This window comes from Coregonus clupeaformis, chromosome 17 (assembly GCF_020615455.1).
Source record: "Coregonus clupeaformis isolate EN_2021a chromosome 17, ASM2061545v1, whole genome shotgun sequence".
Classification (NCBI taxonomy): domain Eukaryota; kingdom Metazoa; phylum Chordata; class Actinopteri; order Salmoniformes; family Salmonidae; genus Coregonus; species Coregonus clupeaformis.
The window spans coordinates 27,817,405-27,838,977 of NC_059208.1; the positions used below are offsets into that span (position 1 = coordinate 27,817,405).

At 47.1% G+C, this 21,573-nt stretch overlaps 1 protein-coding gene across 10 annotated transcripts in view; it reads left to right on the forward strand.

Annotated features, from left to right (window-relative positions):
* Nucleotides 1-263: 263 nt before the first annotated feature.
* LOC121543298 (trafficking kinesin-binding protein 1) overlaps nt 264-21,573 on the forward strand; it is a 60,349-nt gene continuing 39,039 nt past the window's right edge. Inside the window, exons 1-2 of one of the 10 annotated variants that reach the window (XM_041853072.2) lie at nt 264-452; nt 13,221-13,415. Coding sequence is in view for 9 of the 10 variants with exons in the window: in XM_041853073.2 (XP_041709007.2) it covers nt 10,620-10,635; nt 13,221-13,415 (211 nt within the window). In the remaining variant the exon portion in view is untranslated. Of the gene's footprint in view, nt 453-6,023; nt 6,047-8,781; nt 8,912-9,180; nt 10,636-13,220; nt 13,416-15,366; nt 15,703-20,458; nt 20,683-21,573 lie in introns of those variants that run through there. The other 9 variants (XM_045226261.1, XM_041853065.2, XM_041853073.2 and 6 more) reach the window with 9 other exon arrangements.

Here is a 21,573-nt window from a genome sequence, read left to right on the forward strand (position 1 = left end):
CCTGCTTTCCTATTGATTATGTCAACGTCTGTCCTGTGGGTCCTTTTGAATTTGCCTGGCAACCCAATCCATGTTTCTCCTCTCTCTTCTCCCAGGTTCCCTCTACAGGAAGTGATCTGGTCTGGTGGTGTGGTGTAGTCAGGTGTGGTGTGGTCCAGGGTGTGTAGCTGTTGCTGCTTCTCTCCCTCCGCCTGACGCCCTCTGTCCGCTGCTGGCCCTGCCCATGGCACATACTGCTCTCCTGTGAAACTCATCCAGCAAGCTGGACACCGCAGCTTCGCACCACAACACGTCTGCCTCTGCCTCCACCTCCGCCCCTCCCCCCAGGGAACCCTCCAATCCGCAGCCAGACCTCCCCAGCGCCCCCAGCCCCCACGAAGATCAGTATGTGAGTGAGGTCGCGCCCCCCGATGATGTCACCACCGTCTACAGAGATGCCGGGACCATCACTGGTACGTACCATACATCCCTGACAGTAGAAGACTAAATTCGTTTCTGATTGAGAGAAAATGGTTCTGTCTTGAATTCAGTATAACTGAAAGCCATAAACAGCCTCCACTGCACTGATTTTGGATTTCACTGAATTCTAGACTCAAGCTGTAGCCTTCCTCTCAGTTCATTCAGTAACCTTTTGATACTTGTTGTGTATCTTACTGAAGCAAAGCAGCTCTCCCTATTCCCTCTGAACTGGATCCAGTTTCTAACAGTTTGTGATATAGCTTGCTGTACCTACCTGCACACGCATCTGGTGCTTCAGTGTTCTACTCAACACTACAGCAGAGCTCTACACAAATACTTCTTCTCAGAACTTCAGAGTAGCTCCATCTGGAATGGAACACATGTTCCAAAGAGCAGTTGTAGTCTTATTCCAGAACACCTTTATGTCCTGAGAGTGTTGCTGCTTCTGTAATTAAAAGTTTGATGGAACACGAACCACAAATTGGTTCTTTCATTTGTGTGGTCAGTGGGTATGTTATTAAGATGGGATGTACAACAGAAGCACTTAAAAACAAGCTATAGTAGAGGAACAGCTGCCAATAATTTGTGTTATTCCTCATCAGAATGGTTCTCCACAGCACAGTGAATATGTTCTGTCTCTCTCTTCCCGCTCTCTCTCCTCTCTTCGCGCTCTCTCTTCGCTCTCTCTCTTCCCACTCTCTCTCACTCTTCCCGCTCTCTCTCACTCTTCCCGCTCTCTCTCACTAATCCCGCTCTCTCTTTCCCCGCTCTCTCTTTCCCGCTCTCTCTCTTCCCGCTCTCTTTCCTTGCTCTCTCCCTCTCACGCCTTGCTCTCGCTCTCTTCCCTCGCTCTCTCTCGCCCTCTCTTCTCTCGCTCTCTCTTCCCTCGCTCTCTCTCGCTCTCTCTTCCCTCGCTCTCTCTCGCTCTCTCTTCCCTCGCTCTCTCTCGCTCTCTCTTCCCTCGCTCTCTCTTCCCTCGCTCTCTCTCGCTCTCTCTTCCCTCGCTCTCTCCCGCTCTCTCTTCCCTCGCTCTCTCCCGCTCTCTCTTCCCTCGCTCTCTCCCGCTCTCTCTTCCCTCGCTCTCTCCCGCTCTCTCTTCCCTCGCTCTCTCTCGCTCGCTCTCTCTTCCCTCGCTCTCTCTCGCTCTCTCTCTCTCTCTTCCCTCGCTCTCTCTCGCTCTCTCGCTCTCTCTCGCTCTCTCTCTCTCTCTCTTCCCTCGCTCTCTCTCTCTTCCCTCGCTCTCTCTTCCCTCGCTCTCTCTCTCTTCCCTCGCTCTCTCTCTCTTCCCTCGCTCTCTCTCTCTTCCCTCGCTCTCTCTTCCCTCGCTCTCTCTCTCTTCCCTCGCTCTCTCTCGCTCTCTCTCTGTCTCTCTCTGTCTCTCTGTCTCTCTCTCTGTCTCTCTCTCGCTCTCTCTCTGTCTCTCTCTCTCTGTCTCTCTCTCCCCCTCTCCCTCTTCTTACCCTCCTTGTTTCTCTCTAGAAGATGGACATAGATAGACCGTGTACTCATCCCTGTTCAGGTAGAGAACTGTTGCAGTAGTTCTAGGTCAGGCTCTCTGCGGTGCATCAATCAAGCCATTATTCAAACACCCAGGATGACTTTCTGCATCCTAAATGACACCCTATTCCCTTTCTAGTGCACTACTCCCTAATGGCAAAGGGCCCTGGTCAACATTAGTGCACTATATAGGGAATAGGGTGCCATTTGGGATGCAGCCCCTTCTCTGTATGGTCTGTATAAACTACACTGCAGGAAGAGAGAGCGAGAGAGGGCGGTATCCATTAAACTGAAGCCTGGTATTGACAGTTATAATGCAGCTGCAAGGCAAACAACACGTTAATGTAAACCGTCTCAATGCTTCCGTCTGTGAATATAAAATGGTGAACTGTGAAAATACATTCTATGGATGTTTGGAAAGAAGTTCATGCATTACTGCCCAAATGTTTTTAGTTGTTTTTGAATTGGCTGGACCGGCTGGACTGTCTTGATACGTTTTTCCCAGGCTGGGCCAGAGAGCCGGGCTAGAGTTCTAAATAAAAGTGGCTTCTCAAGATGTAAGAATAAAGTTGTGGCGTCAGTGTTTCAGTCACAGGGGACTGGCAGGGATAGAGCCCAGCAGACAGAGCACAGCGCTTCACTGGGCAGAGCCAGCAGACAGCATGGTACTTGCCTACGGAACAACAAGAGGAACTGCCCCACCTTACCTTCAGGCTATGCTCAAACCCTACACCCCAACCCGAGCAGTCCTTTCTGCCACCTCAGGTTTCTTGGCCCTCCCACCCCTACGGGAGGGCAGCTCCCGCTCAGCCCAGTCCAAGCTGTTCTCTGTCCTGGCACCCCAATGGTGGAACCAGCTTCCCCCTGAAGCTAGGACCCCAGAGTCCATGCCCATCTTCCAAAAACATCTGAAACCCTACCTCTTCGAAGAGTATCTTAAATAATCCCACAGCACCAGCAGTCCCTTTTCTGTGGGTATCAGGGAACAAACCCAGCAGTCCCTTTTGTGTGGGTATCAGGGAACAAACCCAGCAGTCCCGTTTGTGTGGGTATCAGGGAATAAACCCAGCAGTCCCTTTTGTGTGGGTATCAGGGAACAAACCCAGCAGTCCCTTTTGTGTGGGTATCAGGGAATAAACCCAGCAGTCCCTTTTGTGTGGGTATCAGGGAACAAACCCAGCAGTCCCTTTTGTGTGGGTATCAGGGAACAAACCCAGCAGTCCCTTTTGTGTGGGTATCAGGGAACAAACCCAGCAGTCCCTTTTGTGTGGGTATCAGGGAACAAACCCAGCAGTCCCTTTTGTGTGGGTATCAGGGAATAAACCCAGCAGTCCCTTTTGTGTGGGTATCAGGGAACAAACCCAGCAGTCCCTTTTGTGTGGGTGTCAGGGGAACAAACCCAGCAGTCCCTCTTGTGTGGGTATCAGGGAACAAACCCAGCAGTCCCTCTTGTGTGGGTGTCAGGGGAGTGTCGAAGTCACTGGAGAGATCCGCTTGTTCACCACAACCAGACCATGCTCCTGTGCTCTATTATTTGCCTGTACCCATCTCACTTTTTTATGGCCTAGCTTTGTAAGGCTAAAATCATAGAATTACATATAGAACCAGTGAATTATAAGATCATCGTGGGTTAAATCATATGCTCTGGGTGGTGTTTCAACAGCATTTCTGTTGAACAGTACCAGTATTGGCAACCTGACAAAAAGAGCCCATGGGGAAATTAATATTCCAATTCACTGTGATGACGGTTTCATCTAACTAACGGCTGCATTATTGTGGCTTCTGCGGAGTACTTTAAAATCTCAGGAGGGAATTACAGAGGGCCTCGTCACAAATGGCACCCTGTTCCCTTTATAGTGCACTACTTTTGACCAGGGCCCATAGCGTCAAACGTAGTGCACTATATAGAGAGTAGGATGTCATTTGGGACTGTATCCCAGGAAATGCAGGGTGCTGGGGGGGAGGGAGGGCTTAGCGGGCCGTAGTGGGGGAGAAACCAAACTCGATTGTGCCCCTGACTGTCACTTCCTGTCATGAGGCCAATCAGGGGACCAGACTATGCTGCTGGCTCAGGCTGCACATCCCAAATGCCACCCTGTTCCCTATATAGTGCACTACTTTTGACCAGAGCCGTATGGGCCTTAGTGAAAAGAAGTGCATTAAATAGGGAATAGGGTGTAATTTGGGACACAACCTCAGTGTGCACTCAGCAAACTCCCAGGGGGGCAGTGCGACTGCATTTCTCATTCTGCTAGGTCCTGTTCAATAGAGAAGAAACGTTTTGAAACTGACTGAAACAGGGAGGTGCTATGCTGTATCCAAACTTGTTCAATGAGCACACAAACCGTATTTCAGCTGAACACAGCCAAGCTGAAATGCATACAGAGACTGACTGCAGTGTATGGCAGTGACACTGACTGCAACTTCCCCAAACTGTTGGAAGCAGCTCTAAGAGTTACCCATACGGAAACGTTTGTTGTACCCTTTACCTCTATTCTGATGAAAAATGTCAACCTGTAGTCTCTGGAGTTGGACTCTTGCTATGAGTACAGGAAGAAGCTCAATGTCATTGAAGGACTGAGAGCTGTGCTGCTGTGGTACAGTGCTGCCCCCTGGTGGGGTTAGGTCCCTGGCATTGTTCTGTTAGGTGTAGGGTGAAGTTTCCCCTAGGTACAGATCTAGGATTAACTTCCCCTCCCCCAATCCTAACCTTAACCATTATTTGGGAAAATGCAAAACTGACTCAAGATCAGCAGCTAGGGGTAACTTTCCCTTCTGTTGTTCTGTTCCTCATCAGACATACAGTCTCACCACCAGGCCAGTTGATTGTCTAAGGAGATGAAATACTTTCCTCATGTTTGTTTTCTAGGCATGGATTCACAATATGATATATTCCATGGCTGGATTAGCTGATTGTTTTGCCTTTTATTGTAGTAAGGCTTATCCAATCAGAATCATATGTCCTATAATTCTGTCTCTTTTACTTAGTTTCATACCATGCTGATTTCATTTATTGGTACAGTGCTGTATTCTTCCAGTTGTAATAGCAACATACACCAGTGGATGCTACTGAACCAAGCCCTCCTTTGTTCACTCCCAAACCCATCTCTCCCAATGTGTGTCCCAAATGGGTGTAATTTGGGATACAGCCTCAGTCCATTCTGAAGCCTCCACAACCTTCATAAGCCACTTCCTCTTCCTGTACTGTGACTCATCCATGATGTCATTGTGTAGGGCGTGCCTCTCTGCTGATTGGCTACACTCAGAGAATCAATGAGTACAAAAGACCTCAGTGGGTTTCCCTGCTCCCCATGTGTCCCAGTGGTTGCCATAGGAGCCGTGGATTTGCAATGCTTCTGAATGTGGTGATGTAGAGTATTAAGTAACATCAAACCCCACACTGGGTTCATTATCATTCATTAGGCTGTTTGTAGCCTCTGTCTCAGGCTTTCACCTCTTGAGTGAAGCCAGGGTGTCTGAGACTAACTAGGCTGTCTGAAATAATGCTGATGGGCAATGTAGTACATATCCAGGCTATGGTAGGTTGGGTTCAGTAAGGTTGTAGTGTGAAGAGATGTATTGTAACTATAGTAGGTACCCAGGCTATGGTAGGTTGGGTTCAGTAAGGTTGTAGTGTGAAGAGATGTATTGTAAATATAGTAGGTACCCAGGCTATGGTAGGTTGGGTTCAGTAAGGTTGTAGTGAATAGAGGAGATGTATTGTAAATATAGTAGGTACCCAGGCTATGGTAGGTTGGGTTCAGTAAGGTTGTAGTGTGAAGAGATGTATTGTAACTCCATCTTGTGGCTAAGCATGCTATTTTCTCTGAGACCTCTTTCAAAGACCATAGAAAAAAAGGCTATTCACATGATATGATGTTACTAAAGGTCATGGGATGTTTTCAATGCTTAGGGCTCTTCTTGGGCTGTTCTCAAAAGAACATTAGTGTTCATCTAGCTAATCAAATCGTCTGGAAGCACCTCAACAATATCATGCTAACTTTAGTCTATATTACAAGCAGCATACTCAGTCTAGAACATGGTGATACTCTGCACCAGTGTGCATCCTTTTCCCACTGGCAAAATATGGGTAAATATGAATTTTGTTCAACATGTGTATACCATTTTTTATCTTCTCCAGTAGTGGCATTAGAAGGCTATTTTATTGATCCAGATATGGCGTATTGAGGTACACACACACACTGAGGTAAAAATACCATGCAAATACAGCTACTATATTACTGCCCAGAAGATATAGATAGGAAGTTGAAGTCATTAACACATATATGCGGTACTGTTAGCTGTTGATAACGGATGCTATATCGTAGTTCAGTTTTGGACTTTAGATGCTTTAGATATTAACCTTTTGTCATGTGAACTGAACCCAAAGTTCATGTCAGGGGGCTGTGTGAGTGTTGATGACTAGCTCGGTGGACTTTGTTTGTTTGTCATTACGTCTGTCAGTGCCATTGTTGCTATAATCTCTCGTGGGGAGACTACGTAAACATAGCAGCTGACCAGTTACGCAAGACTTTAGTTCCGGGTTAACTGAGATTGTTGCTCCCCACAGTCACTCTGCTCACAGGTAAGATTGAACCTAGATCTGTGCTGTGTTCATCTTGTGGTGTATTTTGATAATATGCTATAATGCTTCAGAATTATCATGCAGCATTTTTGTATTTTGAGTTTGTAGGGGTTTGTAAGACAGGCTGTGTTTTGATATCACCTCATACAGTGTGTTTTTCATCACTCCTTTAGTTTCAGTCAGCACAGATTTCTGTACATCACTGTTCTGGACTGGTTTTACTGAACAGGACATATTCTGTCCTTTCTTTACTTATGAAAAGTGTTAAGGTCTTCCCATGATGTCATGGACTTCTCTTTTGACTTCTCTTTCTGTCAGATATGCAGTTTTAGCCAAACCACAGATATTCCCACAGCATGATGTATCCATGGGAACAGTTTGTCGGTGGACAAAACAGTTGGAATCAGCCAGAGCTACTTTTCCATTAGTCCAGTGAGCAGTGGTCAGGCCAGCTGAATAGAACGGACTGAGACTGACTCATAGCCTGGCCCTGCACTATTCACCAGGTTCTGGTTTTCCTCTGGTACAGATCAACACACACACTGAGTTTCTGTTTTTCTTTGGGACAGACCAACACACACTACAGCACAGTTTCTGGCCCCAGGCCGTTGCCATGGCGTCAGGAGCAGTTGAGCAGTGTGATCCGTCTGTGGTGGATCTGTGACAGACCCAGCCTCTTGGCAAGAGCACATGAATTACAACCATAGCCAGGGTAATGTAGGGGGCTTATTAAGTGCAGCGGGCAGACGTTCAATAGCTGAAGGACCCGACTGGGGGGAAAAAAGGTGGAAAAATAGTCATTTCTAATCATACATGTGGACATGTTGCTACTCTACCACAGCGGTGGATGGATAGATGGAGAACAGTGGTTGTCCTGATGTAGAGGAAAGAGGGAAAGAACAATCGGTCACATTTCATTTCAGCAGCTGTTCTGCTCTGTTGTGTCTGCAGCCTTCTGACTCCCTCCCTGCCCACCTTGAGCTCACTGAATCACATGCTGCTCTCTGCCTCTGTCCCTCCCTTCAGCACTGTTGACGTGTGGAATAGCATGTTTACATCTGTATCTTAGCTGGCCCAGATCCTACAGAAGAGTTTTATACTTTAATATGCTTTATTCATTCGGGTTTAATTCAGATTTCTAGGGTTCTCACAAATGTTAATTGGCTTTAGCCCCGGTGGGTGCGAGTGTTGGCTGGATCTCGCTGGAGATGTGTTGAGGTAGCACAGCGTACAGTAGTGTTCCTCTAATGGAGATGGAGAAAGTACTGTATGTGTGAGGCTAGCTAGCATAGCTCAGCTGTTGTCACTGCAGCGGGGCCAGAGCCAGGGCCAGGCAGTTCCATTCCTCCTCTCAACTCTTATTTCATGTCAGCCTGCTGGAGAATGGGACATTTGTCCACCTTGACATTATGACTACCGTAGTCCAGCGGCTGCTTTAAACACTAGCTCCCAAGTTCAACAGCCTGGAGAAACGTAGTCAGCTAGTAGTGGCTTGGCTCAAGATGTTTTAAATGTTTTTGATATACAGCCAGGGCTCTGAATATACAGCCAGGGCTCTGAATATACAGCCAGGGCTCTGAATATACAGCCAGGGCTCTGAATATACAGCCAGGGCTCTGAATATACAGCCAGGGCTCTGAATATACAGCCAGGGCTCTGAATATACAGCCAGGGCTCTGAATATACAGCCAGGGCTCTAAATATACAGCCAGGGCTCTGAATATAGGGCTCTGGCTAACGATCTGAATTTGTACTTATAAATAAATCATAATAATCATTTGTTTTATTCCTAATTGTAGAGGGAAAAGTTCCCAGAGTGCCTACAGTGGATCTTTGCTGTTGTTATGATCTGTGGTCTGTGCTGGATGTCATCCTGTCTGAGGAGGCCATCTTCTCCCCTGCTGGCTTCCAGCTGCAGTACAGTATATCCTGCCTGTTGTTAGTCTCACTTGTCAGACTCCTGGAGATCCAGCAGCTGTGGGAAGAGACCAGCCTGTAGTATGGAGGACAATGAGTGGTCCAGTCCACTGCACTCTCTGGGCCAACAGTAATCCAGTTAGTCTATGTTTAGGTAGCTGGGTGGGGTGGGGTGGGGGGGGGCTGGGGTGCTGGGGCTAGCTACAGTATGGGGAGGTTGTGGGGGCTGGGGCCCCATGTGACCACCGTCAGTGGCATGCCAGGCATGGTAAAGCAGAGTAGCTGTGGTCTCTTTCCTACGACTACCTCTCTTATTCCCTCTCTCTCCTTCTGATTTCCCTCCCCTCTCTCTCTTTTTTCTCTCCCACTCCTCTTCGCCCTGCCCTTTCCTGGAGAAACGGAAAATGTAAGTCTGGGTGAGAGGACACGGAGCAAGGGGCAGAGGCGCCATGAGTGAGTACTGGACACCGTGACTTTGGGTTGGATCTATGGGGTTGTTTGGTGTTTAAAACTACTGGGATTCCTCACTTTATTTGGACTTTAGTTTTTGTTTGTTCATGGCAGCAAAGTTATTTTTATGATTTAGTTTCGTACTTAATGTCTGATTTCTTTAACATTTTATGGAATAGTAAGAATAATTGTTCCTATGGAAATTATTGAATTGTTGTTAAGCATGTTTTTATGAAGGGGATGGTTATAATTTCCCCTTCATAAAAACATGCTCTGGATAAGAGCGTCTGCTAAATGTAAAATGTTATGTAGCCTGGTTTTTAATGAGGAGTACTAGGACAATAGGAGGTCACCAACTGATTTACATTATCTTAGTGGTATAGATTATCCAAATAGATCCTATTCAAGTACACACATTATTTTAGTCATCTCTTAGTAAACATGATAGGGTTGGATATGAAGACTAGAACGTGAACCAGACTAGAGTTAGACACAGTTTGTAGTTGTCCTGCCCCCATGTCGGTCTGTCTCTCGCTCTCGCTCGCTCGCTCTCTCTGTCTGTCTGTCTGTCTGTCTGTCTAACGTTTGTCACCATGGGGTGTAGCTTTCTGTGTAGTTGGATGTAGGTTCAGCCAGTATTGACTCTGAGCTACAGTAGGGTACTGTGGCCTGGGGATTTGAAGTGAATGCCAGAGAGGTAGAGGGGACAGGAAGGACAGGAAGGACAGTGGGCCAGCGGGCGCAGAGCAGAGCGCCTTACAGATCTGACTATAAATATAATACAGTCCAGGAATAATCAACAGCAAATGGTCTAGCAGCTATCAGCACTCAGAGGCTCTCTGCAACCTTCATACAACATTTATGCAATCTTCATACAACATCCCTTAGTTCCAGCTGTTGCATAGTGACAAGGAAGGCATGACACGTTGGTTTTGTCATACTGTATCAGTTCATGTTGTTGTGATGTATAGTAGAGACTATTTAATGCCTGTGATGATACAGTATGTCTGGCTGCCCTTATCTGCTTCATCTGACACTTCCAGACATTGTTGTTATTTTGGTTAACATTGGCCTGGGTGTTGAGTGTTGTTCAGGAGCTTTTTATAGCTCAGAGTATCGTCCCTGTTACTCTTTGGAGATCTGAGCTGAATATGAAGAATAGGTCTATAATCTGCTCTATTTAACAAAAATATTAGATTTAAGGAGTTAACAATGAATTTGCATGTTTTTACTACTTTTTAATTGATAGCAATGGACAATAACAGTAGTGTGTGTCCCACGTGTTGTAGTCTGTGTGTGACTGTCTGTGACAGACTCCCTTGCTGTAGTCTTCTAATGCTGCTAGGTTTTGCTGGTGACAGTCAGTACCATGGTGTCTGTCAGTTTAGCCTGTTTCACAGCCTGCCAACCCATTCTGTCTGGATTAAGGCTATCTGGGACACCATTGTCTGCTGGAGCGTCTTCACTACCTCAGATATACAGGCCTTATGTATGCAGCTGTTGAACAAATGGATTGGAAACACGCCTGCTCACATAAACTGAGATGTTCCATTCCATTCTCACAACTCAGTCACTTCTTACTGTGATTCTGGTGAAGTTATCGTCGTGACTGTTGGAGATTTTCTTAGGAGCTTTACAGTGATGAGCTGTAAAAGTCTTTGGATGGGAGTTTGGTGGACATCTGGATCAGCTGAGGGAAGGAGTAAATCCCATGGCAGGAAGTGCTGGTAAGATGACTTCACTATGTTCCAGTGAAGCACAGAGTTGACTGTCGCAAACTACACTGCTCAAAAAAATATATGGAACACTTAAACAACACATCCTAGATCTGAATGAATGAAATAATCTTATTAAATACTTTTTTCTTTACATAGTTGAATGTGCTGACAACAAAATCACACAAAAATTATCAATGGAAATCAAATTTATCAACCCATGGAGGTCTGGATTTGGAGTCACCCTCAAAATTAAAGTGGAAACCACACTACAGGCTGATCCAACTTTGATGTAATGTCCTTAAAACAAGTCAAAATGAGGCTCAGTAGTGTGTGTGGCCTCCACGTGCCTGTATGACCTCCCTACAACGCCTGGGCATGCTCCTGATGAGGTGGCGGATGGTCTCCTGAGGGATCTCCTCCCAGACCTGGACTAAAGCATCCGCCAACTGCTGGACAGTCTGTGGTGCAACGTGGCGTTGGTGGATGGAGCGAGACATGATGTCCCAGATGTGCTCAATTGGATTCAGGTCTGGGGAATGGGCGGGCCAGTCTATAGCATCAATGCCTTCCTCTTGCAGGAACTGCTGACACACTCCAGCCACATGAGGTCTAGCATTGTCTTGCATTAGGAGGAACCCAGGGCCAACCGCACCAGCATATGGTCTCACAAGGGGTCTGAGGATCTCATCTCGGTACCTAATGGCAGTCAGGCTACCTCTGGCGAGCACATGGAGGGCTGTGCGGCCCCCCAAAGAAATGCCACCCCACACCATGACTGACCCACCGCCAAACCGGTCATGCTGGAGGATGTTGCAGGCAGCAGAACGTTCTCCACGGCGTCTCCAGACTCTGTCACGTCTGTCACAAGTGCTCAGTGTGAACCTGCTTTCATCTGTGAAGAGCACAGGGCGCCAGTGGCGAATTTGCCAATCTTGGTGTTCTCTGGCAAATGCCAAACGTCCTGCACGGTGTTGGGCTGTAAGCACAACCCCCCACCTGTGGACGTTGGGCCCTCATACCACCCTCATGGAGTCTGTTTCTGACCGTTTGAGCAGACACATGCACATTTGTGGCCTGCTGGAGGTTATTTTGCAGGGCTCTGGCAGTGCTCCTCCTGCTCCTCCTTGCACAAAGGCGGAGGTAGCAGTCCTGCTGCTGGGTTGTTGCCCTCCTACGGCCTCCTCCACGTCTCCTGATGTACTGGCCTGTCTCCTGGTAGCGCCTCCATGCTCTGGACACTACGCTGACAGACACAGCAAACCTTCTTGCCACAGCTCGCATTGATGTGCCATCCTGGATGAGCTGCACTACCTGAGCCACTTGTGTAGGGTGTAGACTCCGTCTCATGCTACCACTAGAGTGAAAGCACCGCCAGCATTCAAAAGTGACCAAAACATCAGCCAGGAAGCATAGGAACTGAGAAGTGGTCTGTGGTCACCACCTGCAGAACCACTTCTTTATTGGGGGTGTCTTGCTAATTGCCTATAATTTCCACCTGTTGTCTATTCCATTTGCACAACAGCATGTGAAATGTATTGTCAATCAGTGTTGCTTCCTAAGTGGACAGTTTGATTTCACAGAAGTGTGATTGACTTGGAGTTACATTGTGTTGTTTAAGTGTTCCCTTTATTTTTTTGAGCAGTGTAGTTCCTCGATGGAGAACTTCTTCCCAGTTCCCATGCCAATATGTTCCGCTGTCTGTGGTTTGTTATGCAGATTCCCCTTGTTTATATAGTGTACTGTATGCCCTCTCTTCCTCTTCATTGTCATAAAGCAGCTCCAGTATCAGTTATTCTGTAAATCACTGTCATATCTTGTTTTTCTGTAGCACTATTGTGATACATAGACATCAGCAGGATTGTAGTTCATCAATGTGCCAGAAGAGGTCCTCCTACACTGCTTTCCGTAGCTGTTGCTGCACTCCCTTTATGTAAACAGACTGCTAAGATGATTCTGATGTGTAAACAAGATACAATGACATATCATCACTTATGACCATAGTTCCGAGGTTGTTGTTTGATTATGGTTTAGAAAAGCAGATTGTTCAGAGGGAAAGCCTACTGAGGAGCTGAAAATGCTTTTTCTAAAGCTACGTCTTGATGAGCAAGACTGTTGTTGTTCTCACTCTAGATCAGGGATCATTAACTAGATTCAGCCGCGGGACAATGTTTTGGGTCAGGGGGCCGGAACATAATTACAAATAATTTGTAGACTGCAAATTGACCATAAGAAGCCAAAACGGATATAACATTTCACTAAAACATAATCATTTCAAACCTTGCTTACATTTGTATTCGATCACATACATTGAGTGTACAAAACATTAAGAACACCTTCCCAATATTGAGTTGCCCGCGGGCCGCCAGTTGGGGAACCCTGCTCTAGATGATGAAGTTTAAACATAAACAGCCATTGTTCTGGTGTTTTTCAACCACGCACCTGTTACAAAACCTCCTGCTGCTGTAGGGGGCTAAAACAAACCTCTTGTCTCTCCCGCTCCTCTCCCTCTCCTCTCCCTCTTCCTCTCCTCCTCTCTTCCTTTCCCCTCTCTCCTCCTCCTCCCCTCTCCTCCTCCTTTCCCCTCTCCTCTCCAGATGTGTGTAACAGTACTGATCTTCCAGAGGTGGAGATCATCAGTCTACTGCAGGAGCAGCTACCCCACTACAAGCTGAGAGCAGACACCATCTACGGGTATGACCACGACGACTGGCTCCACACCCCTCTCCTCTCCCCCGATACCAACCTGGACCTAACCGTCGAGCAGATCGAGGAGACTCTGAAGTATTTCCGTAAGCGCAGTGTTTGTATTTGGTTGTTTTGTTAAGATTATGCAGGCAGGGGGGCGAGGGCTCCCACCCTCCCTCTGCTGTTCACTACTCTGCTTTCTGTTCAGCCTTTTATGTGGTCTGTTGTACGCTGGACAGAACTGGTTCATCTCTTTCACCTTGACATTAGTAGTAATTGTATTGAGCTCATATTGCAGTGCCTTTTTGGAAATGGTGCAGGTTAGAGCCAAGATCAACGATTTAGAAAATGTGGGTGATGGGGGTGGAAGACAAACAGCTGAGATTTTGGTGCAGTAGTGAGACGGAGAGAGACTGAGGAAGTGTGTCTGAGATATATACAGCGGGCGAGACAGACAGACAGACAGACAAGTGTGTGAGAGAGAGGGAGAGGAAGATAGTGATACAAACACAGAGAGACAGAAAGAGATTGAGAGAAAGAAAGAAAGAAAGGGCGAAGGAGAATGAAAGATAGAGACAGACAGAGAGCAAGGCCTTTTTAATATGGCCCTGCGCCCATATGGGTCAACGACAGACAGCTGGGCCTGGTTGCCACAGCAAACATACCCGCTGGGCCGTGGGTGCCAGGCAGGCTGAAGCGCCACGCTCTGCCCTCTGCCAGTCTGCTCTGCTGCTGGTCCTATCAGCTCAGTGCTGGACGTCTGTTCTAACGTCTGTCTGTGTCTCAAGCAGACATGACGCGCGAGGCTGGACAGACACAAGGCTGTGTGTGTGTCATAGCCTGGTCTGATCTAATCACATACTAATCTGTCCTTGTGTATGACCTTTATGTCAACTGGTTGTCAGCAGCCGTCTTGTGAATGTAGGTCATACTGTAGAGCTCAGGAACTTTGACATCATCAGTCAGCAGATATGTGTTCTGTGTTGCGTTGATACAGTATCTGTACTGTTGTCTGTAAGACGGCACAGTAGGATGCTGTTATAACACATGCTGTGGCTGTTTAATTCTCTGACTACGTTGTGGCAGATCTAGACTACAATGACACAGTACTTTATTCTCACATTTGGGCAGCGTAACACAAATCTCTGTTCCGAAACTGATTTTCTTTGATAGAGGGTTTTAGATATTGTACTCTACTCCTTGCTTAAAACTAGGCTATAGTGACTAGGCTATAGTGATTTATATGACCAATCTTGTTTTGTCATTTCCGGTCTTGTCACCCAGGATTGCATCTGTGATTGTGATGTCACCAGGAGGATAGGCAGCAGGGTGGTTCATTGGTCATCTGGCTAGTCAGCTGATCCCTGATATGCCACTCCTACTCTGATGATGCATCTTCTATCACAGACACATTACTCTCCATATGATGCAATACTGATGGAATTATACACCGTTGAATCAGTCAGTAGCCAGGTTGATGAAGTGTGTTTCTATAATCGCTGGAATAATAATCCTCATTGTTTAATCTCTAAAATGACATCTATCCTTTTTTTGTGGTGTTAGAATTAGTCATTGTGCACTTTGTCAAGGGGATATGATGTTAAAGAAGTAGAAGCATCTCTGTTATTATCCTGCTGGAAATCCGTGTGGGGGAGAGAACTATATTCCCCACTATAAACCTATTGAATGATTTCTTAATATCATTCAGCAAGGTGAACTCCCTGCCCTGTAGTAGAGGTGCTGTACCAGACGAGGCAGACATGAACAGAGAGTTGGTCGCATACAGAGGCAGCAGCAGTAGCAACACTAGCCTGCATTCAGATGCTACTCAGTGCTGGAGTAGGGAGCCAGTCTCCATGGCAACCTCACAGAAGGACGTACTGTTGGAGAAAGGGAGGGTGAGCCGAGGAGAGAGAGGAGGGGCGAAAGCAGGTTGCTATTGACGAAACAGCTCAGAGCCAGGAGGATGCCTCTGACATAGCCCTTCCTCATTCGCTCGTGGCCCTCCCCAGGCCCCTCCCTCATCTGTGATACAACCTTGACTCACCACCAGACAGCAATACATCCCTACTGCATAACTGTGTTTTGGGCTGCGTTGTTTTTTGGGAAATCTCTCTTTCTCTCTCTCATTCCTCTCCTCTACTCCTCTCCAACCCATCCTTCTGCTCTGGTACCAGTGATAAAATGTGCTGTTCCACGTCGTCTCCTCATCATGGTAGACTCCTAGAGAACTCAGAGTATGTAATGAAAGGATGGGCAGGTGTTCTCGTGACCTCCGCAGCAGGACGGGAGAAGATGATGCTCCTCTCAACTGAAGGGGACTGAGTATGCAGAAATTTGTGGAGGCGGATTACTATGAGCTAGACTGGTACTATGAGGAATGCACAGATGGTAAGCCTGAAGGGGACGGTTATCTATCTAGCTGTTATCTAACTGTGTGTGTGTGTGTGTGTGTGTGTGTGTGTGTGTGTGTGTGTGTGTGTGTGTGTGTGAGAGAGAGAATTGACTGTCTAAATCTGCCGGTCTCTCTCTTCGCTCCAGTATGTATTGCGTCAGTCACATGATGGTGGAACCACTGAGCCAGGGGCTGCTGTGTTGCTTCACTCTGGTCTGTCTGATAACAGGTGCATCTAACAAAGTTTACCTCAGCCAAGGAGGCCATGGCTGTAGGATGAGGCTATAGTTTCTTCTCTTACCATCAGTTTGTTCTGTTGGATGTGATACCAGCTTCTGTTGATTGGAACCAGGGTGAATTAGGGACAACAGAAACCGTGGCACCACAAAACAAGGCTACTATGTAAATGTAGCAATGAAGGGGAATGACAAGGTGGTTTTTCATAGAGCGGACTGACTACCCATGGAGCTTTAGAATAGTGAATCCTGTACAGTCAGAATAACAGTCCTATAGATCTGAGTCCTGTACAGTCAGAATAACAGTCCTATAGATCTGAGTCCTGTACAGTCAGAATAACTGTCCTATAGATCTGAGTCCTGTACAGTCAGAATAACAGTCCTATAGATCTGAGTCCTGTACAGTCAGCGTGAGTAACAGTCCTATAGATCTGAGTCCTGTACAGTCAGTGTGAGTAACAGTCCTATAGATCTGAGTCCTGTACAGTCAGCGTGAGTAACAGTCCTATAGATCTGAGTCCTGTACAGTCAGCGTGAGTAACAGTCCTATAGATCTGAGTCCTGTACAGTCAGCGTGAGTAACAGTCCTATAGATCTGAGTCCTATACAGTCAGTAGGTGTCAGCAACCCTGGTGAAGCTGTTGGGTGAGTCATGTGATCAGCTTGGAAAGCAGCAGCACATTGCATCACAGAGCAGTATAATATGGAAATGTGTTACAGCAGCTTCACCTAGCAGACTATAGATATGCCTTCATCCCCTGATGCTTTTATTGAGCCATCATAGATGATCAGTGGCTCTATATATGTAACCCCCGACTAGGCCTATGCCCTTGGCTGAAGATATGTTTTGATTGATGATGGTCATATAAGATGGCCATATACACTGCTCAAAAAAATAAAGGGAACACTAAAATAACACATCCTAGATCTGAATGAATGAAATAATCTTATTAAATACTTTTTTCTTTACATAGTTGAATGTGCTGACAACAAAATCACACAAAAATTATCAATGGAAATCAAATGTATCAACCCATGGAGGTCTGGATTTGGAGTCACCCTCAAAATTAAAGTGGAAAACCACACTACAGGCTGATCCAACTTTGATGTAATGTCCTTAAAACAAGTCAAAATGAGGCTCAGTAGTGTGTGTGGCCTCCACGTGCCTGTATGACCTCCCTACAATGCCTGGGCATGCTCCTGATGAGGTGGCGGATGGTCTCCTGATGGATCTCCTCCCAGTCCTGGACTAAAGCATCCGCCAACTCCTGGACAGTCTGTGGTGCAACGTGGCGTTGGTGGATGGAGTGAGACATGATGTCCCAGATGTGCTCAATTGGATTCAGGTCTGGGGAGCCGGGCGGGCCAGTCCATAGCATCAATGCCTTCCTCTTGCAGGAACTGCTGACACACTCCAGCCACATGAGGTCTAGCATTGTCTTGCATTAGGAGGAACCCAGGGCCAACCGCACCAGCATATGGTCTCACAAGGGGTCTGAGGATCTCATCTCGGTACCTAATGGCAGTCAGGCTACCTCTGGCGAGCACATGGAGGGCTGTGCGGCCCCCAAAGAAATGCCACCCCACACCATGACTGACCCACCGCCAAACCGGTCATGCTGGAGGATGTTGCAGGCAGCAGAACGTTCTCCACGGCGTCTCCAGACTCTGTCACGTCTGTCACATGTGCTCAGTGTGAACCTGCTTTCATCTGTGAAGAGCACAGGGCGCCAGTGGCGAATTTGCCAATCTTGGTGTTCTCTGGCAAATGCCAAACGTCCTGCACGTGTTGGGCTGTAAGCACAACCCCCACCTGTGGACATCGGGCCCTCATACCACCCTCATGGAGTCTGTTTCTGACCGTTTGAGCAGACACATGCGCATTTGTGGCCTGCTGGAGGTCATTTTGCAGGGCTCTGGCAGTGCTCCTCCTGCTCCTCCTTGCACAAAGGCGGCGGTAGCAGTCCTGCTGCTGGGTTGTTGCCCTCCTACGGCCTCCTCCACGTCTCCTGATGTACTGGCCTGTCTCCTGGTAGCGCCTCCATGCTCTGGACACTACGCTGACAGACACAGCAAACCTTCTTGCCACAGCTCGCATTGATGTGCCATACTGGATGAGCTGCACTACCTGAGCCACTTGTGTGGGTTGTAGACTCCGTCTCATGCTACCACTAGAGTGAAAGCACCGCCAGCATTCAAAAGTGACCAAAACATCAGCCAGGAAGCATAGGAACTGAGAAGTGGTCTGTGGTCACCAACTGCAAAACCACTCCTTTATTGGGGGTGTCTTGCTAATTGCCTATATTTTCCACCTGTTGTCTATTCCATTTGCACAACAGCATGTGACATTTATTGTCAATCAGTGTTGCTTCCTAAGTGGACAGTTTGATTTCACAGAAGTGTGATTGACTTGGAGTTACATTGTGTTGTTTAAGTGTTCCCTTTATTTTTTTGAGCAGTGTATTATGAGACGAGGCCTGTTCTGTTGGATAAGATCTCTTTTGTTAATGGTGTTATGTAATGCTGTTATAGATTATGTTCAATGACACAGTTACTACAGTAGATTGTCTTGCGAGGGCCTCTTGACATTTAATATACACCTCACCTACTGCCGGTCTATTCTAACAGTTCCAACAAGTCTAAATGAAATGGTTTTATATTCAGATCATTGATAAACATGCTGCAGTGCTGTAGTGTGGATGTCTCTTTACAACTATCCACACGTCTAGAGATCTCCTCCAACATCATGATCGGACAGCCAGCCAGAGATGGCCTAGCCACTAGACTGGTCCCATACTCATAATGAAGCAGACAGTACATGTAAGCAGGGGAAGGTTTGGAAGGGAGGGTGTGCTGTGGAGACTGGCGGCTCAGTGGGCTACAGCTCCCTAAACCTGGCGCTGCAGAGAGCCAGAAGAGTGCTCCAGAAGGCCAGGGGCAGCCATGGTCAGCCTGGCCATGCTCAGAGCCTGCTGGTTGGGCCTAGCTCCATGATCACATGGCTGGGAGTCTGGCAGGGACACAGCCCTGGGTGATGCTCAGAATATTGATCACTTCGGCAGTGGGGAGGGCATGGACCATGTACATCTCCCCACTGGAGCGGGGAGGGAAGGCTGCCAGCCAATCCTTCCCTCTCCTCCTCCTACAGTACCCCTCTCCTCCTCCCTCTCTGCTACCCCCTCCATCTCTCCCCCTCCATCTCCACCCTGCTCACAAAGCCCAGGGCTTACAGTTCTGTTGGCCTGGGAGGGGGGGTTGGAGGGAGGTGAGCGGGGCTGTCCTCCTCCACTCTCCTCATGCTGGGAACTTTACCAGTGCACACAAAAAGGGCCTCTGAGGCTGTGAGGTGGGGGGTTATTCACAAGCTATTGTGGATGCTGTATTGTTTCAATAGGAATGTGTGGGTGCATTCAGTATGCCCACACTAGCATACAGTACTGCCCAGGATATTACCAGAAGTGAAATGAGATGAATGAAAATGATTTGGACATGGGATAATTGAAGGAAACATGTTTAATTGGAGAGTTATGTGAAATATTTGCTGTAACTGTTCTAGTTTCTATGAATGGGCATCACAATTGTTTTTTGTCAACTGTTTTTATCAGCCGTTATGGGCATAACGATTATTTTTTTTGTCACCGGTTAACTGACAAACCAGCTTGCACATCCATAATAGTTTGTCTAGCCGTTAGCATTTGTCACTGGAATGTTGATGATTTGTTTACTGTTGCATTGCTCTCAATGTGACTAGTTTGCTAAAGCCAGTGCATGTCGATTGATTAGAATTTGTGGTCCGTATTGTTTGGGGTCTAATGTGTAACATTGAGTGTCAAATGTTATTTTCTATAGGATGGAATAACCCATACTGGTTCATAAACTAGATTCCTCCTCTATTTTCATATGCTAAACTAGCATTAGTTAGTGTACTCATTTTACTACATACAGTTCTTCCTATACGCTATTTCATCAAGCTCTGTATTTCCTGATGGGTCCTATTCTGTTATTTGACTCTCAGTATATAGCGTCTGCTTTGAATAAGTATGCGTGTGCAAATTGAGTCACCTGTGCATTTGACTGTGGCGAGGCAGGCTGGGGCCCCACCTTTACAACAGGTGTATGTGTATTGTGGTGCGCCCCACCTTGCACTGTTTCCATGGAGAGTCCGGTGGAAGATACCATTTAAACTCCTGAAAAGGAGGGTGAGCAAATGGACGCATTTATATTTAAGCTTCAGCATTATATGGATAAAACGTCAACTTACTATATGGTTATATTAGTCCTTGTCATATATCTGACATTTTGAATTGACGCCATGCTCTAATCTAAACATTCAAAGTCCTGTCAGTCTGAGAATAGTTCAGTGCCACTCCCCTGCTCCGGTTCCACAGTGAGCTGTCCTCTAGTCATGGACCAGAGAGAGCAGGAGGAGGGAGGGAGTGTCTGACTGGGTGACAGACGTGCCTTGCTGTCCTCACACAAACACACACACTGACTTAGACACACACACTCTCTCGCTGACTGAGACTGACACACACACACACACTGAGAAATGGCTTTGGACTTGAGACAGCTGGGCTCTGCTGGGCCCCACTAGCCACTAGCCTAGTGTTGGTGTTGGTGTTAGCATGTCACTGCCCTGTCACAGCACCCCAGAGGACAGCTTGGAGTATGTCTGTTCACCTGACCACTGTGATGGAGAGGAGGAGGAGGAGGATGAAGAGCAGCGTACTCTGGAAGAAGGTATACTAACTGGAATTATGGGAGCTTTGCTACTCCTGTCATTCACGTAGTGGTTTTGAACCACATTGTTAGACTGCTGTCTGCTTCTCCTGCTCCCTGTCTATACTACATTGATTGGTTTTAGGTCTTTATGTGAAAGGTTTTCATGTGAATTTGTATTATACCAGGAGAACCAGCGAGGACATTTAGTACGTTGTTTGTATTCAGAGTAAACATGGAATGCAGGTCATCAGGCTTCTGATAGCATCAACAGAACAGGCAGCCGGCATGTCATCAGGCTTCTGATAGCATCAACAGAACAAAGGCAGCCAGCAGGTCAGATCAGTCTTCTGATGTTTACTACTGCTGTTAATTGCTGTTATTTAACATGAGCAGTATCACCGTGGGAGCAGAGAGCAGCTGTCTGCCTATACCCTACCCAGTAACATGGGGCCTGGGTTAGGGGAGTAGAGAGCAGCTGTCTGCCTATACCCTACCCAGTAACATGGGGCCTGGGTTAGGGGAGCAGAGAGCAGCTGTCTGCCTATACCCTACCCAGTAACATGGGGCCTGGGTTAGGGGAGCAGAGAGCAGCTGTCTGCCTATACCCTACCCAGTAACATGGGGCCTGGGTTAGGGGAGTAGAGAGCAGCTGTCTGCCTATACCCTACCCAGTAACATGGGGCCTGGGTTAGCTCTGATGTGTGGTGCGCCGCTGGATCTATATCTATTCTATCACATCCCCGATCTATGCTATGTGTGTGCTGTTGATTAGTCTCTGGTTGGTCGGTTGGTTTCCGTGGTTGCAGTCCACCTCAAAATGTTGACACCACACCCTGGTTATTTGTTGTTCTTTTGTTGTGCTCATTAGGATATTAGAATATCGCATTTTCAGTGGTGGTGATGGAATGT